The 18229-nt window shown below is 41.8% G+C and overlaps 1 protein-coding gene across 5 annotated transcripts in view; it reads left to right on the forward strand.

Moving 5' to 3' along the window:
- TULP1 (TUB like protein 1) overlaps positions 1–17275 on the forward strand; it is an 80373-nt gene extending 63098 nt beyond the window's left edge. For 4 of the 5 annotated variants that reach the window (XM_060231550.1, XM_060231551.1, XM_060231553.1 and 1 more), the window contains 3 exons: positions 6737–6835; positions 8753–8924; positions 16498–17275. In XM_060231550.1, coding sequence (XP_060087533.1) covers positions 6737–6835; positions 8753–8924; positions 16498–16631 — 405 coding nt within the window. In that variant the 3' untranslated portion in view covers positions 16632–17275. The remainder of the gene's footprint in view (positions 1–6736; positions 6836–8752; positions 8925–16497) is intronic. The other variant, XM_060231554.1, reaches the window with a different exon arrangement.
- Positions 17276–18229: the final 954 nt, after the last annotated feature.

The raw sequence follows: 18229 nt of genomic DNA on the forward strand, positions 1-18229 counted from the left end.
GCTTCCTATTACTCAGCCAGTTTTTGATCCACAAGAGGACCTGTCCTTTTACTCCATGACTCTCAAGCTTTCTAAGGAGCCTTTGATGAGGAACTTTATCAAAAGCTTTCTGGAAGTCAAGGTAAACAACATCTATCAGGTCTCCTTTGTCCATATGTTTGTTCACCCCCTCAAAGCAATGTAACAGGTTAGTGAGGCAAGATCTTCCCTTGCAGAACCCATGCTGAGTCTTCCTCAATAACCCGTGTTCATCAATGTGCCTACTCATTCTGTCCTTGATAATGGTTTCTACCAACTTTCCCGGTATTGAAGTCAGACTGACTGGCCTGTAATTTCCTGGATCTCCTCTGGAACCCTTTTTAAAGATGGGGGTGACATTTGCTACCTTCCAGTCCTCAGGAACGGAGGCAGATTTCAATGAAAGATTACAGATTTTTGTCAGAAGATCCACAAGTTCAACTTTGAGTTCTTTCAGAACTCTCGGATGTATGCCATCTGGACCCAGTGACTTATTAATTTTTAATTTGTCTATCAGTTGTAGAACCTCCTCTTTTGTCACCTCATTCTGACTCAGGTCTTTCAACACCCCTTCCAAAATTAGTGGTTCTGGGGCGGGCAAAAATTTCTCGTCTACCACAGTGAAGACGGAGGCAAAAAATTCATTTAGCTTCTCAGCCATTTCCCTATCCTCCTTCAGTAATCCTTTTACCCCATCGTCATCCAAGGGCCCCACTGCTTCCCTGGCTGGTTTCCTACTTCTAATATATTTGAAGAAATTTTTATTGTTGGTCTTTATGTTTTTTGCAATATGCTCCTCATAGTCCCTTTTTGCCTGCCTGATCACAGTCTTGCATTTGATTTGCCACAGCCTGTGTTCCCTTTTACTAATCTCACTTGGACTGGTTTTCCACCACTTAAAGGAGTCCTTCTTACCTTTTACAGCTTCCATTACTTTGTTTGTTAACCATGCAGGCCTTTTCTTATGCCTGTTTGTGCCTTTCCTAACTTGTGGTATGTATTTTATCTGAGCTTCTAGGATTATAGTTTTAAATAGTGTCCAAGCTGCCCCAACGGTTTTGACCATATGTACCTTTCCTTTCAGTTTCCTCCTCACATGCCTCCTCATCTCAGTGTATTTACCCCTTTTAAAGTTAAACATGGTTGTGGCGGTCTTTTTGGACAACTCCCTATTTATACAAACGTTGAAATCAATAACATTATGGTCACTGCTCCCAAGTGGCGCCATCACTTTTACATCTCTCACCAAGTCTTGGGCATTACTTAGGACCAAATCCAGGATCGCCCCACCCCTGGTAGGTTCTGAGACCATCTGCTCCATAGCACAGTCATTGAGAGCATCAAGAAACTCAATCTCTTTCTCTCGACCAGAAAACATATTGACCCAATCAATCTGCGGGTAGTTAAAATCACCTATTACGTCACAGTTTTTACGTTTAGCCGCTATCTTTAAGCCTTCCATCATATTTAATCGTCCTCTCTCTTTTGATTTGGTGGGCGATAACAAACTCCCATAGTTAAATCTCCTTTTGGGCCCTCTATTTCAACCCAAAGCATTTCTAAATTGAATCTGAATCTCTGACCTCAGTCTTACTGGACCGTATATCCTCTCTGACATACAGAGCCACCCCACCTCCAACCCTTCCCTCCCTATCCTTCCGATATAATTTATATCCAGGAATCACCGTGTCCCACTGATTCTCCTCATTCCACCAAGTTTCTGAAATTCCCACAATGTCTATGTTTTCTCCCAACACTAAACATTCCAATTCACCAATTTTACTTCGAACACTTCTAGCATTTGCATACAAACATCTATCATTTCCCAGGCAAGCTAGGCCCGCCACGTTCCTCCTGCCGCCTCAAGACTCTGGCTGACAGTCCATACTGTTTGTCACCATCACAGTGGACAACTCTGGTCCGTTACCCGGTAGAAAAATAGCAGCTAACCCTTCATCTCTTTGAGACGAGTCCTCCCCAACCAGAGACATTTCATCTCCTGTCGGCTTTCCCCCAAGATTTAGTTTAAAAACTGCTCTGCCACCTTTTTGATTTTAAGCGCCAGCAGCCTGGTTCCATCCGGGGACAAGTGGAGACACTGGTGCCTGGAGAGTAATTGATGGGCCAGCTGTTGTTTGTTCAGCTGAGGAACTGGCTGGCAACTCTTCCAGGTCTGTTAACCCTTCCAGCTCCTCCTCATCAGGGCTCATGACACCGATACTTCAGATCTCTCAGCCATGAGTTCAAGCAGAGTCGCTGCCACCCAGGGAGCAGCTGATTGAGGTTCCCATATAACTCCCACCAGGACCTGGTAACCTTGTGGAAGCAACAAGTCTATTCTCTGGCTTGCATCCACGCTCCTTCCTGATCTGCTGGAATTCCTTGGCACCCTGGCCCTTTGGCTTTTGGACACTGACTTCTGATTTCAGTTTGCAATTTCACTTTGGTGACTTGGTTCCTGCTTGACTTCCTGGACTTTGACCTTGGACTGGCTTTCGACTTCTGCCTGCCTGTGCCCTGAGAATGTGACAAAAGGAACACCAGCAAAGGGAGAACCCTCTTGAAACTGACAAGAGTCACCTGAAACTTCCAAGAGCAGTGGAGAAACCAGGGATGGGGGAAAGAGCCTCCTGAACCTGCTCCTGTAATTTTCCCTGAAAGCACTTTCCTGGGATCACCTTTGGGGGGGGGGGTGTAACTCAGATCCTGTAAATCTAATCCTCACCAAATTTGGAGGGCAAGTAGAGGAGAGTCATCTAGAGATCTTCTGTGAGTTTGGTGTCTCTAGCAAACTAAAAAGTTAATGGTAGTCCCCTGTGCAAGCACCAGTCATTTCCATCTCTGGGGTGACGTCTTATCACAATGTTTTCACAGCAGACTATTTACGGGGTGGTTTGCCATTGCCTTCCCCTGTCATCTACACTTTCCGCCCCCCCCCCCCTTCCCAGCAATCTGGGTACTCATTTTACCAACCTTGAAAGGATGGAAGGCTGAGTCAACCTTGAGCCGGCTACCTGAATCCAACTTCCGTCGGGATTGAACTCAGGTCGTGAGCAGAGAGCTCGGACCGCAGTACTGCAGCTTTACCACTCTGCACCACTCTAGCAGACTACTGGGTCACAAGCCTCATGAACTGAATTGGCTCATTTGATGCCTAAAAATTGATGATGGTCCATGGTTCTCAAAGTAGGCACACCACAAACCATTAACCAAACTGCATTTTTGTGGTTTGTGCCCATCCCTATTTTTGTGGGATGGAATAGCTGCTTCAAACTTTTAAGAATCAGGTTGTGCTTGGGATATTGATACACAATTTCTTTTTTCTTTTTTGGTTATAAACAATTTTATTAGTAACATATGGTAGCAAAGTTATATCTATATCTTACAACTTAAAAAAGGAAAAATTTATCTACCCCATATCTTACTTTTCCCCTGCCCCTCCCCTGTTACTTGACCCCCGCCAGTGTTATTTACTTAAAAAAAAACACCAAATATTAAAGGTACCCTTAACTATTAAAAAACCCCAAAAGTTATACTCTTGTTTTAAAAACTTAATCATTATCAAAGATTGTCCAATGTCCCTTTATTTTCCACTCTTTTTCTACGTATCTTCTGAACTTCTTCCACTCCAACTTAAAAAAGTTCTAAATCATAGTCTCTTAATATTCTAGTTAATTTGTCCATTTCACTCCATGACATAACTTTTATAATCCAGTCCCATTTCTCTGGTATTTTTTCTTGCTTCCACAACTGTGCATACAATGTCCTAGCAGCTGAGAGCAAGTACCAAATTAAAGTTCTATCTTCTTTTGGAAATTTTTCCATATGTAGTCCCAACAGAAAAGTCTCTGCAACTTTATTATACTCATATCCCAAGATATTAGAAATCTCTTGCTGAATCATCTGCCAAAACATTTTAGCTCTTTCACAAGTCCACCACATATGGTAGAAAGAACCTTCATGCTTTTTACATTTCCAACACCTGTCTGGCATCTTGTTATTCATCTTTGCTAATTTCTTAGGAGTCATATACCATCTATACATCATCTTAAAACAGTTTTCTTTAATACTTTGACATGTTGCGAGTTTCATAGAGTTCTTCCACAAATATTCCCAAGATTCCATCTTTATTTCTTTATTTACATTAATTGCCCATTTTATCATTTGAGATTTCACTACTTCATCCTCTGTAGACCATTGTAAGAGTAATTTGTATACTTTTGAAATTAATTTCTCATTATCTCCAAGCAGAACTTTTTCCATTTCTGTTTATTCTTTCCTTATTCCTTCAGTTTTGATGTCATTCTCCACCAAACTTTTTATTTGTTGCATTTGAAACCAATCATATTTATGATTCAGTTCTTCAGCAGTTTTCAGTTCTATTTTCCCACTTTGTATTTTTAATAATTGATTATATGACAGCCACTTTTCTTCGCCTATCTTATCCGTTATCTTTATCACTTCAGCTGGCGCAATCCATAAAGGTTTTCTCTCATCTCCATATTTCTTATATTTTATCCATGTTTTTAATAATTTGCTCCTTATATAATGGTGAGAGAAAAGACTGTCCATCTTCTTTTTTCCATAATACAAATATGCGTGCCAGCCAAATTTATTTCCGTGGCCTTCCAACACTAAAAGTTTTTTGTTTAACAGCGTTATCCATTCTTTCATCCATACTAAACAAACTGCTTCATGATATAATTTTAAATCTGGTAGTTGAAATCCGCCTCTCTCTTTTGCATCTGAAAGAATTTTCATTTTAATCCTTGGCTTCTTCCCGGCCCACACAAATTCTGAAATTTTCCTACACCATTTATCAAATTGTTTGGCATCCTTTACAATAGGAATAGTTTGAAACAAATACATTATCCTTGGTAGAATATTCATTTTTATTGCAGCTATTCTACCCAGCAATGACAAATTAAGCTTGTTCCATTTTAACATATCTTCATCCATTCTATGCCATAACTTCTCATAATTATTTTTAAACAGATCAATGTTTTTCATTGTTATCTCCGCCCCTAAGTACTTTACCTTAGAGGTAACTTCACAGCCCGTTAATCTTTGTAATTCTTGTTGTCTATTCAGCTGCATATTCTTACACAAAATTTTTGATTTTTCTCTATTTATAAAAAGTCCCGCCAACTCCCCATATTCTTGTATTTCCATTAACAACAAAGGTGTTACTTGTATGGGGTTTTCATTTATAAACATTATATCATCAGCAAATGCTCTATATTTATAAGTACATCCTTTTATTCGTAAACCTTCTATATCTTTTTCTTCTTGAATCTGCATCAATAAAATTTCAAGAGTCATTATAAACAACAATGGTGAAAGCGGACAACCTTGTCTAGTACCTTTACTAATTTTCATTTTTTCTGTAAGGTCTGCATTGAGACACAACCTTGCCCTTTGTTCAGAGTATATTGCTTGTATCATTCTTATAAAGCTTTCTCCCAACTCCATCTTTTCCATACCGCAAACATGAAGTCCCAGCTTAAATTGTCAAATGCTTTCTCTGCATCTGCAAAGAATAATGCTACTTCTTTTTCTGGATGTCTTTCATAATATTCTACAATATTTACAGCAGTCCTAATATTGTCTCTTATTTGTTTTTTGGGAAGAAACCCTGCTTGATCTTCCTTTACAAAATTATCAAATGTTGTTTAAGCCATTCTGCCAAGATTCTTGAAAATATTTTATAGTCATTATTTAATAACGAAATTGGTCTGTAGTTCTTTACATTCATGGCATCTCTATCTTCTTTAGGTATCAAGGAAATAACAGCTTCTTTCCAAGTATTTGGTACATTCCCTTTTATTCTTATTATATTCATCAGCCTCTGCAATTTTGGTATTAATTCATCTTTAAGAGTTTTAAAATATTTAGCTGTATATCCATCTGGCCCAGGAGCTTTTCCATTTTTCATTGCGTTGATTGCTGCTTCAATTTCTATCTTTTCTACTGGATCACTGAAAACTTTTCTCATATTTTCAGTTAGAGGTTCTATTTTTAACTTTTGTAAATATTCATCCATCTTCTCTTTCTTTATTTTAACACCTTTAAACAGTTTGGCATAGTACTTGAAAAATTCTCTCTTTATTCTCTCTTGGGTAACCACCTCTCTTCCATCTACCACAATTCTATTAATAATTCTATTTTCTCTCTTTTTCTTCAATTGCCAAGCCAAATATTTTCCCGGCTTATTTGCTCCCTCAAAGGATTTCTGCTGAAGTCTTTTCAAATTCCATTCCACTTCTTTGTTCAACAAATGTCTCAATTGGGTTTGTAATATTGTAATTTCCCTTAAAATTTTCTTTTTCCCTGGTCTTTTTCTCAGCTCCCCTTCCTTTTTCTTTATTTCATTTTGAATGTCCACTAACTGTTTTTTTTTTACTTCTTTTATCTTTATTATTCAAAGTAATCAACACTCCTCTCATTACTGCTTTGTAAGCATCCCAGACCTTTTGGAAATCAATATCTTCTCTATCATTCACTTGGAAAAAAGCTTTAGTTTTCTTTTCTAGGAATGTCACTGTCTCTTTATTCTGTAGCAAATCTTCAGTCAATCTCCATCTTCTTAATTTCTTGGACAATTTTGTAATCCACATTATTGGGTTATGATTGGCCCCAATTTTAGGTAAAATCTCTATATATTGATATTGATACACAATTTCTTGATACTTTTTTTTGGGGGGGGGGTCTGTTTCAGGAGACAAATGTATTGGGATTCAAGGGGCCTCGAAAAATGACAGTGGTCATCCCTGGAATGAATTCAGACAATGAAAGGATTCCAATCCGACCTCGAAATGTAAGTCACTGACACTGTTTTTACCAAAAATACAGGCCATTTTGAGTACCATTAGTGTACGTGATGCTCCATATTGGCAAAGAACACAACAATAATGAACAAATGTGAGAAGACCTCAGAATGATATGGGATCAATCACACTTGTGCTTTACGCTACACCTCCAAAGTGAGTTTCTGATTCCAAGAGGAAGATCATACACAAAAGCCAAGGGAAATGGAGAACTTGTTTCCAAGGTCCAGCCTTACGAAGAGGCTCAGCCACTAGCAACTGAAATACGAAAACGGAAAGCAGTTCCTGATCAAATGAGATAAAGCTCCTATGAAATAATGGCAAGGGCAATCACATTTTCCAGTCCCAGCACTATTGTGCTGCCAGGACACAACAGGAATTCATATGATAGGAAGAGAGGAACAGAGTTATGATTTCACCAGTGCCAAGGCTAGGACCATGGGTAGTAGACCAAAAGGGATAGGAAACAAGGAAAGCATGGGCACAAACCAGCTAATGAACTAAACTTCATCATGAATTTCAGCTGGTTTGTGGTTTGTGAAGCAGTGTTTGTGAACTGAAAACCCACTGTGAGCTTTCACAAATTTTGATGCAGTTTGTGGTGGTTCATGAAGAGCAGAAAGCAGGGGTTTGCTTTCTGTTTTTCACACACACACACACATACACAAAAAGCTGGCTCAGAGAGAGCCAGTTTGGTGTAGTGATTAAGTGCGTGAACTCTTATCTGGGAGAACCGGGTTTGATTCCCCATTCCTCCACTTGCACCTGCTGGAATGGCCTTGGGTTAGCCATAGCTCTGGCAGAGGTTGTCCTTGAAAGGGCAGCTGCTGCAAAAGCCCTCTCAGCCCCACCCACCTCACAAGGTGTCTGTTGTGGGGGGAGAAGATATAGGAGATTGTAAGCCGCTCTGAGTCTCTGATTCAGAGAAAAGGGTGGGGTATAAATCTGCAATTCTTCTTCTTCTTCTTTAAATGGCTTCAAGCCTGGGGCTGCCCGCCTAAGAAAGCCCTTTTAAACAGCTGAGCTGTGCAGAGTAGGCTGCCCCATGGCTCAATGATGCAAAAAGGGATGTGCTCCAATCATGGGAGAGACAGCAACACTACAAAAACACCGTGAACAAACTGTAATCAACATTCTATGTATATGTATCTCCAATAATTTGTCTCAATATACAAAGCATGACACATCAGATATACAACAAGAATTAATTGTACATGAAAGGTAGTTAGCATGATACACTATTATTCAATCCAATCCAATCATTCAGAGAACTCACAGCAATCCCAGTATGACTACTTTATAGTCATAACCTTCAATGTATAGTTTATAACCTTCAATTTATACAGTCCTGGTAGAGTTTCTTCATGAGTCCAATCAAAGTGTTTCACAACAGCAGTAAAAAGGAATAAAGCGCTTGTAAAGGAAAAGTGCTCGTGCCAACCACTCTTCATGTAGTATTTTTCAAAGACTTCTTAAAGCCACCTCTGATGGAGCCTGTAGCTGGCATTTTTGACACACCATTTCTGACTCTTTTCCAAAGAGGGGTTCCAGAAGTCTGGCACATCTTTAGCTGATGAATGGCCACATTCATACCTCTCAAAGTTCCCTTTGCCAGATAAGGGATTTTTGACTCTCAAAAGCTCACACCCCCAAAATATTGTTGGTGTCTAAGGTGCTCCTGGACTCCAACCTAGCTGTTCATCTGCAGACCAACATGGCTGCCTTCTGAAACTGACTTTATGGGTAGTAGTTAGATTTGAGTCCAGTAGCACCTTAGAGACCAACAAGAGTTTCAGAGTATAAACTTTTGAGAGCCAAAGCTCTGTCAGACACAAGACTTTATGGAGACTGTTATTGATTTTCTTTCTTGAGTGCCTTACTCTAGCACATTTCTTGCTTGTTCCCAGGATAATGATGGGCTGCTCGTGAGGTGGCAAAACAAGACAATGGAAAACTTAATTGAACTGCACAACAAATCTCCATCATGGAATGATGAGACACAGTCCTATGTGCTGAACTTCCATGGCAGGGTCACCCACGCCTCTGTCAAGAATTTCCAGATTGTGCACAGCAATGACCGTAAGTTCCTAAGAATGGGTGCCCCATGGGAGTGAATGGCTTTTCTTTGGTGTATCCACATGTCTCTGATTTAGGGTGTCCTAAGAGGGGTAGTGCAGCATATAGGCAGGACAAAGACATCCCTGAACAAACACAAGAGTGCAACTGGGAACACTTTGCAGTGCCACAGAGAATCCTGTAGCATGTGCTCCAATCAAACAGAGAGCCAACAAAGCAGAAGGACTATTTAGACTGGCATCTTCCTTCTAGCATGGTGTGCAGCTCTCAGATAGGACTGCACCAGTGCCGATGTACAGTTGAGCTTACCCTGGAAGTGACATCCAGTCCTCACAGTACAGTACAATACCTTGCTTTCAGTTCACCAAACCATGTGGCAGATTTCAGAGAAGGTTCCGTGTTTCTATTTTGTGTGTGACTGCAATAGCTATTCTAGATGTGTCCTTAATAAAGATGAGCTCCTGCAGAGAACTAGTAGGAGAGGAGACTTTTCTTCTTGCTTCAGGTGTAAGCATGTCCAGTGTCTACACTGCCACTCATACTGGTCTTCTTTCAACTGAGAAATGACATGTTCAATGCAGTTTGCACTGCTAGCTTCCCACAGTGAGTAAGAAATTGTCCCAAGAAAAGAGTTCCTTCCTTTTGCAGAGGTCTTTTCTGGGCTCTTAGGGCTTTTTTTCTGCTGGAGCCCACAGTAGCAGAGCTCCACCTGGGCTGGCCCGGGCTCCAGCTGGCCCAACCCGCCATACGGCAGCCACATGTTTCCAGGCCAGGTGGTGTGGCCTAATGTGCAAATGACCTCCTGCTGGGCTTTTTTTCTACAAAAAAAAGCACTGCTCTTAGTTATGCACAGCACTACATGAAGCACGGGACACTGCTATTGGATATAACCAGTATTAAAGTGAGGATGCAATCCTCCAAAACAGACTGGCAGGTGTCTAACCAACCATGGACCTCATGGAGCAGTTTCCCTTCCTGCTGCCACTCACTGAGCCTTAAAAAAATATTGTTTCGGGGTGCGGGGGAGTCAGTAGCTTTTTCAGGAACAGCGTGGGGGGCAAAGCAGGAGTCTGCTTTGGGAATGTGAAATCTACATAACCTCTTCTGTAAGTGGAAATGCTGTTCTGGCAGAGGAACTGCACAGTTGGATACAGGTTTCTTACTTATAGGCGGGGAGGGCGGGATATAAATGTAAATATAAATAAATAAATAGTAAGTTTCTTCAGCCACTTCGGGCAAGTTTGCTGGAGAGGTAGCACCTTTTTTTCCTAAATAAAAAATGTTCAATTGAAGTTGGTGATAAATATTTCAAAGTCACAGGTTAAATCCTCCAACTAAATGAAGGAGTCTTGTTCTGGAGAGAGACGTATACTCTAGAGGAAAGAGTCTCCAGAACAATGTTCCTTCCTCTGAAACAAGACTCTTCATAGAAAGGAAGAACAAGAAGAGAAGAGACTGGATTTATACCCCACCCTTAACTCGGAGTCTCAGAGTGGCTTACAATCTCCTTTCCCTTCCCCTCCCCACAGCAGACACCCTGTGAGATAGGTAGGCCTGAGAGAACTCTCCAAGAACTGCTCTTGAGCAGAACAGCTCTGAGAGAACTGTAACTGACCCAAGGTCATACCAGCAGCTGCATGTAGAGGAGTGGAGAATTAAACGCAGTTCTCCCAGATCTGAGTCCATGCTCTTAACCACTACACCAAACTGGCTCTGTTTGGTTGTAGGATCCAACCGTATGAGTTTAGGATCCTGGCAAAAGGAATTTTTGTTCTCCTATGTTTAGGCTCTAAGTATTTTATTCCCCCAGCAATAAATTGCACAGAATGAGTACATGTTCCGAATTATAAATCAGCATATATTTGACAAACCACAGTACTCCTTTTTGCAGTCAGAAGCAGGCACGTGAGAGTACGCAAACTAGGCAATTGCCAAGGCCACCAGCTCCCAACAGGGGCACGGGGCGGGCGCCCCTGCCCCACTCACGCCATCCCTGAGCCTCTGCTGCACTCTGAGGGATCCCTCAGAGCCAAAAGTGGCGTTTTCCCTTCCTCCACTCCGTCTGAGGGCACGGGGGAAGGGAAGAGCCAACTGTCCTTTCGTCTCTGAGGGATGGGAGAAGCTTCTCCTGGTCCCTCAGAGCTGAAAGCAGCATTTTCCCTTCCTCTGTGCCGTCCAAGGACACGAGGATTCTTGTGCAATCTGTAAATAGTTATCACTGCTCAGAATTTACAATAAAACCTCCCAAAGTAGCCAAATTCTTAATAGAATTTTAGAGGACAACAAGGCGTGATTGGGAGAGTTAGAATGTTACCCTACAGAAGCCGTACTCACATTATTATATGCTATTTGGTGAACCCTGAAGTTCTTAGATCCCAGTAGGCAGCCATGTTGGTCTGAAGCAATAGAACAAAGCAGTAGACAAGTGCACCTTTAAGACCAACTAAATTTTATTCAGAATGTAAGCTTTTGTATGCTCTAAGCAGACTTCATCAGACAAATGGGAATGGAAGCAGCAATTCTTAATATAAGTGGGCAGTGTAGAATGTTTTTAGCAGATTAAAAGAATCACAAATAGGGATCTGTGTTTGTTAGTGTTCATCTCTGTTCTAACACTAACAAACACAAATCCCTATTTGTGATTCTTCTGCAGTCATATTTTAGTGATCCAGTAGAGGGAGCATGAGGGCAAACAGATTACAAGGAGGGATTCTAGATCAGGGGTGTCAAACTCATTTGTTAGGAGGGCTGCATCTGATACATATGGGACTTTGTGGGGCCGGGCCATGAGTGTCATAAAATATACGAGGTAGTGGAGATATAAACTTTATAATGGACACAAACCCAATTAAAGATATTTTTTAAAACTTAGAATACAAACATGCTTAAAACTCTTCCAGTGGTTTAAGTTGGAAAGGTGGGGGACTAGTGGAACTTGGCAATGCAATTTTTAAAATAAAACATCAAGAAAAAGCACATGGCTCTGACTCTGTGGAAACAATGAAATGGCATTGTAAACTTCTCCACACCGGTCTACTCAGAGTGGCAAAGCCTTTCCAGTATAATATCCCCCTTTGGCTGTGGGTTCCCACATTAGAGTACTCACTAGGTTAGGTCCAGCCATTTGCCATGCTGGCTGGGGCTGATGGGAGTTGTAGGCAAAAACATCTGGAGAGCTACCATTGGCCACCCCTGAGCTATAGAAAAGCTGAAAATGTAACCATCTCCACTCCATTTGAAACCATTGCAGAGTACAGACAAAGCTGCAAGGAAAATGTGGAATGGATCTTAAAATCCACCCCACGTTTTCCTTGCAGCAGCCAACAAAGAAAGGCAGGAAGAGCCTCAAAGGGTGCGTCAAAGAGCCTTTGAAGCTCCCAGGCTGAAACTGAAAGAGTCTCAGCCTGGAAGTTTCAAAGAGCTTGGGAGCTGTAAGAGCCTGGGAGCTTCAAAGGGTAAGGACAGGAGGGGGGAGAAAAGAGCCTTGCAGGCCTAATTAAAGCCTTAGGCAGGCTGGATTCGGCCCGCGGACCGGGTGTTAGACACATTGGATTCTGAAAAGAATAGAATTTGTTTTTGTTTTGTTTGTTAGAATGACAATTACTCCTAGGTGAGCACAAAAAGTGGGTAAAGGCACTTGTACAATATGAAGACTGCACATTTCTGCAATATCAGGCTACATTCAGAATGGTCAGCAATGGTTACTGCCAATATGTATCCTCCAGTTAAAAATATTTGCTCTGAATTTCCCACTGGAGAATAATATTTTCTTAAGGGAAGGGGAAGAGAGAGCAAGGTAGCAGTGACTGCACTGATGCTGCTGGAGAGGGATGAATACATAACGTTAGTCTTGTTTACCTAAATAAGATTCAGAGGGTTTTATCACAGTGTTGCTATCCTGAGATAACACAACCCCTGTCTACACAAACTAGACATTCCAGGAAGTTTCAGCTACACTCCATTATTGTCAAACACTGAGTCATTCATACAGTTGATAGGAATTCCAGAGGGGTAGTTGTGTTAGTCTGTTGCAGCAAAAATAAATAGAATTATTCTGGCACTTTAAATACAATCTTATTCCAGCATAATTTAGAGCCTAGTCCAGCCCACAAAAGTTTATGTTGGAATAATGTACTGGTAGTCTTTAAAATGCTTGTTGTTGGCTGAGAGAGTTTATATAAAAACAACTATGAACACCCTTCAGAGACGATAACGCTGATCTTTATTTGGAGATGCTGGGGATCGAATGTGTGACCTCCTGCATTGCCAAGCAGATGAGATCACAGGGGAACCAATTCTGCCAGGGAACACTGATCCTCTTGCAGTTCTCTTCAGCCTCTGATTAGTGCCTTGAATGTTCAACATCAGATGCTGAAATTCATTCAAGAGGTTATAAGCAGTGTTGAAGTTGTAAGCAGAAAAAATAAAATTAAGATTCACCTCTTCCTTCTCCTCCCAGAAAGTTTATATTAGGGCCACATGCAGGCCACAGATTCAGTGGGAGCTCACAGAAGCATAGCTCCTGAACCTTTCTGAGAGTTCCACCTCCTCCTTTTGAGAGTTCCACCTCCTTGTCCATTGAATAGTAGACACAGTTGCATAACAATCCCTGGATGAGCTCCACCACCTATTTTTCTACAGAATGACCCCCATGTATCACATGACTCAAGCTACCTCATCCAATGTGCTCAGAAACGCCCAGCATGCATCTAGTTGACTGTTTTCTTTGGCCGATCTAAACATTACAGTGTCTATGGGTCTAACCCATGGATGCCAACACCATGTTAATTTGGCCGTTTAAAAATGCTGGTGCTGCAGGACCAGATGATCTTGTGTCATCCTCTACTCCACATGCCATTTTGAGTGCCAAAACAGCCCTGTTTCAGCACCCAAAAAGGTGCAGAAGGAGAAACCTGATTGCCTGGTTCTGCCACACCATGGGTCTTATCAGGATCAGGCCCTCACACCATTTTTAAAAAAGCCAAATCCTTCTCTAAAAAGGCAACAGTATACATGGGTTCTGCCTGTGGATTCTGTAACATCTTGTTTGGCACTTAATGAGATCTCTTTAGAATCTGGGCTCAAGAACCTGAGGTTGTGGAATTTCATGGTATTCATATTGCTAATTGGTATAACAATTCTAGTACAATAAGTCAATAAAATATTTGAAACTTCCATCTCCCTCAAGAGTGCTGGGACTGTGGGCATTGTGGAATCCACCTCAGCACAGGAAACAAGCAGCAAAGCAGTTTTGCAGAGTGTCTGGTTGTCACCTGTCCAGCCCAATCAAGAGATGTTACTGTCTGGAGTGTAAGGTTACAGGACAGAAAGAACCTGCTAGGGGCCCCAGTTATTTTTACAGATTTCTTGTTACCCTGACTTGTAACAAAGGGAGTCACGGCCAAAACAGTAAGTCAGAAAGAGTTCTAGAATGCCACAAATGCTTTGGTGAGGAATTCTGTTGAGGGGGTAGTTCTCTTGGGGGAGGCAGCACATATTGCTTCTTCTGACTTGTCACCCAGCTGGAAAAAGAAATATTCCTACTTGGTAGCTCTGTTGAGGAAACAGCAGTTCGTTGCTCAGCAGGTGGCTGATCACCTCCTGAACTCTGTCATGCTCTTTCCTTTCCCTTCTTGGTCTCTCCTCCTTAGCATTTGAATAGGAGTGTACTGAATAAAATGCTTTGTTCAGCTTTGTATTAGCACCACTGCTTTGACACTGGAAGAAGAGATACAATCCATATAGTAAAAGCAGTTCACTCAAGACAAGACTGGAGACACTGGAAAGGTTCCTTGGGTAACAATATTAGCTGAGCGCCTTAGGTTCAGCTCAGATGAGTAGAGGGAGCAACTAAGTTTTCTGTTAAAGATGGAAATGCAGCAGGGGGCTGATAAACACATGAAGTTGCTTTCTGTGCATCTTTTCTCCATTATGACTGGCAGTGGCTGGTTCTCAAGGGCTCTTGCAGAAAAATGGCTTTCCTAAAGCCAGCTACCTGAGGATGCTAGGAGTTAAACCAGGGACTTTCAACATAAAAAGCTCATGCCCTATCACTAAGCCATGTCACCTCCCCACAGATGAGAGAATAAAGGTAGTTTCTTTCAGCTATTCTGTAAGTTGTGCTTTCTGCTGTCTCTTGCTCCTGTGAGTAGGTCATAGATGCAGGTCAGCATCAGTAAGAATTCAAGTACATTTCCACAAGTTCTTTCTGGAAGACCACTAGCACTCTTTTAGTGCAGCCAACGTTCGTGAAGTCTGATTTAAGCCCATGCTGGTTCATCATTTGTATGTACCATACATGGGAGTTATTGTGAAGCCCGCAGTGGTGATGTAGTCTATGTTCAGGTAGGCAAACAGCTCTTCCATGTTGCATCATACATGGTTTTAGGAAGGTGATAGATTTTTCCTTTCCCAAATGATTAGTGCTAAAGCATTTGATCAGGAGCAGAGTGACATTTCTGTGCAGAGGTACACTTTGGTACCATAATGGCTAAAACAGAGCCAGCTGAGACTGAATCCTTCAAAGACAGGTTCTGTAGCTGGGGCAGGGAGATTCCAGTTTGGGGTGCCAATTCCCAGCTTTTGATGGTGTGCCCTTGAGACTGGCATGCGCCATCAGGAGTCTGGATGCCTCTTAACAACGGAGGCCCAGGTCACTAATGTTGTCCAAATGGCATTTTTTTCAACTGCTCAAGATCAGGCAACTGCCCCCCTTCCTGTCTTGCCCCAATCTAGCCACTGTAATCCATGCAACCGTCACCTCCAGATTGGATTACTGTAACTTGCTCTACATGGACCTTAATGCTAACCCAGAAACTCCAACTGGCTTGGGATGCAGCGGCATGGGTCCTTAATGGGATGCCACGCACAGCATATATCCATCTTGTGCTGTGTGAGCTGCACTGGCTTCTGGTGGAGCACCAGATCAGATTCAGGGTCTTGGTATTGAACCTTAAGGCCCTTAATGGTCAGGGATCTATGTATCTTTGGGACCACCTCTCCTAGTATGCCCCCAGAAGAGTGTTACACTTATTGGTGGTCCCGGCCCAAGAGACATCCAGCTCTCCTCAGCCAGAGCCAGGACATTCTCTGCCCTGGCTCCAACCTGGTAGAACTGTCTGCCAAACAACCTCTGCACCCTACAAGACATGCTACAGTTCTGCAGGGCATGTAAGGCAGAGACATTCCTCCAGGCATCTGGTTGAAGACAGCAATGGTCCCATCTTGGCACTCCAACCTCCCTGTCCTTTCCCCCGTAAGATAGCAGCACTGTTGGGGTTTTAGTGCCATCTTTAATTAGACTGCTGTGTTTTTATTGCCCTACCTGGTTTTAATTTGTTTTATTTGATGGCTTATTTGATAATGTTGTATATAGCCCTGTTCTACTGGAGGGTGGTTGATAAATTAAATAAATAAAAATACCATAATCTAGCACTTCCTCTCCATCTGCCTGTGCTGAATTAGACATAGAAAGAAGCAGAAGCTATTGTTACTGTTGCTCTTCATCTAAGAGTAAAAGCAGAACATGTTCTTGATCATCTCCTGAACTAATAGTGTCTTATCCCTTTTCTTATAGTTGACTACATCGTCATGCAGTTTGGTCGGGTATCTGATGATGCTTTTACCATGGACTACAACTACCCACTTTGTGCAGTGCAAGCTTTTGCCATTGCCTTGTCGAGCTTTGATGGGAAGTTGGCCTGTGAATAGCCCTCCTAGGATCCTATCACACCCAGGATGTACTTCATTTGGGACAGCGTGGCAGAATTCCTTATCTCTGGAATGGCTCCTGCAGATGTCAATTTGCTTGATGATACAAGGCAATAGAGATTCTGTGGACCGGGAACAGTCTCACAAGTGTTTTCCTAAATGTTGACAATGCACAACCGGATATGATTTCTGAAGAAATCCTGGCAGAATCAGTAAACATGAATCCTTATTCACAGAGTATGGTTTAACTGGCTGCATCATGTGCACATACATGCCTCTGGCACTGGCTCTTGTGTAGGAAATAATGATGAACCCCAGCAAACAGCTGCTTTAAGCTGCAGTGTCTTGGACCATGACTCTCAGAAACTATAGCATTTGTGTTTTCTTTGTTCATTTACTCACTCCCAAGGGATTTGGAACCAGGTAATGGTCTCAGACTATCAAAATAGTCACTTTCTGTACTCATAACAGCTGAGGCTAGCATTGGTTTGAATCCAGAAACATTTGTACTTTGAATCCCAGAAACATTTGTATTGCTTAGATTCATTAGGGTGTGTTGGGGTAATTGGTAATTTATGTGAATGGGATGTCTTTGTTTTTTTCTGTACTGTTAATGACTAATAAAAGAGCAACTTGTAGAAAAAGCTGCTATTGGTTGTCCCTTTAGAAGTCATGGCCTGCCTGGCTACTGCTTAATTAATATGGAAGGCTGTCAATAAGTTGCTTTTTAGAGGTCTAATGAATTTACAGGTGAATTTGAAGCAGCTCTTGATGACTTACTTTAAATACCAACAACTTGTGCAGAAGGACAGTGCAAAGAAATATCTCCTATGTTTATTCCTCAGAAAGCCCCACACTTTACTGTCTGGCTAGAAAGCAGTTAGAGGCAGATGATATTTTAGACAGTCATTTTTTAGCTTATGTGGAATGACTTGGCTTACAGAGAGTCAGACATGCATAGGACAACTATATGTACAGCAGAGTTTTCAGTGTATATATCAAGTTTGTGGAGGGCTTTTTCGAACAGTGATTTCAGTTCCAAACCCACGCATTAACATAATTACCTGATTTCATCACCTTCAGAGGATTCCCATCTGTTTTTTTTTTGCAAATCCATCCTCCCATTTTTGTTGTATTCAATGTTATATTGTTTTTACCAGAATTTAAGCAAAATATAGCCCATGCTAGCCCAATCTCATCAGATCTTGGAAGCTAAGCAGGGTCAGCCCTGAGTAGTATATAGATGGGAGACCTCCAAGGAATAACTGTCATGACATGGAGGCAGGCAATGGCAAACCATCTCTGAACATTTCTTGCTTGAAAACCCCACAGGGTTTCCAAAAGCCAGCTGTGACTTGGCTGCATTTTCCTCCACAACCAAAGATCCTTGGCCAACAGAAGTTGGCCAATGACCAACATGAAATTCACTAGGAGAAGGGGGAGAGGCAAGGATAATACAGGATGAATGACAGCAAATGCTATTGCATTGATTTCATTTGGGGATGAGAACTGAGAAGTTAAGACAAAAGTTTGATGGATGTGGCAGAATTTTTGTTTTGTTTTGGGGCTCTGGCTTGCCTTGTGCCCATACAGATGTT

Source organism: Heteronotia binoei, chromosome 2 (assembly GCF_032191835.1).
Source record: "Heteronotia binoei isolate CCM8104 ecotype False Entrance Well chromosome 2, APGP_CSIRO_Hbin_v1, whole genome shotgun sequence".
In the NCBI taxonomy this organism is placed as follows: Eukaryota; Metazoa; Chordata; class Lepidosauria; order Squamata; family Gekkonidae; genus Heteronotia; species Heteronotia binoei.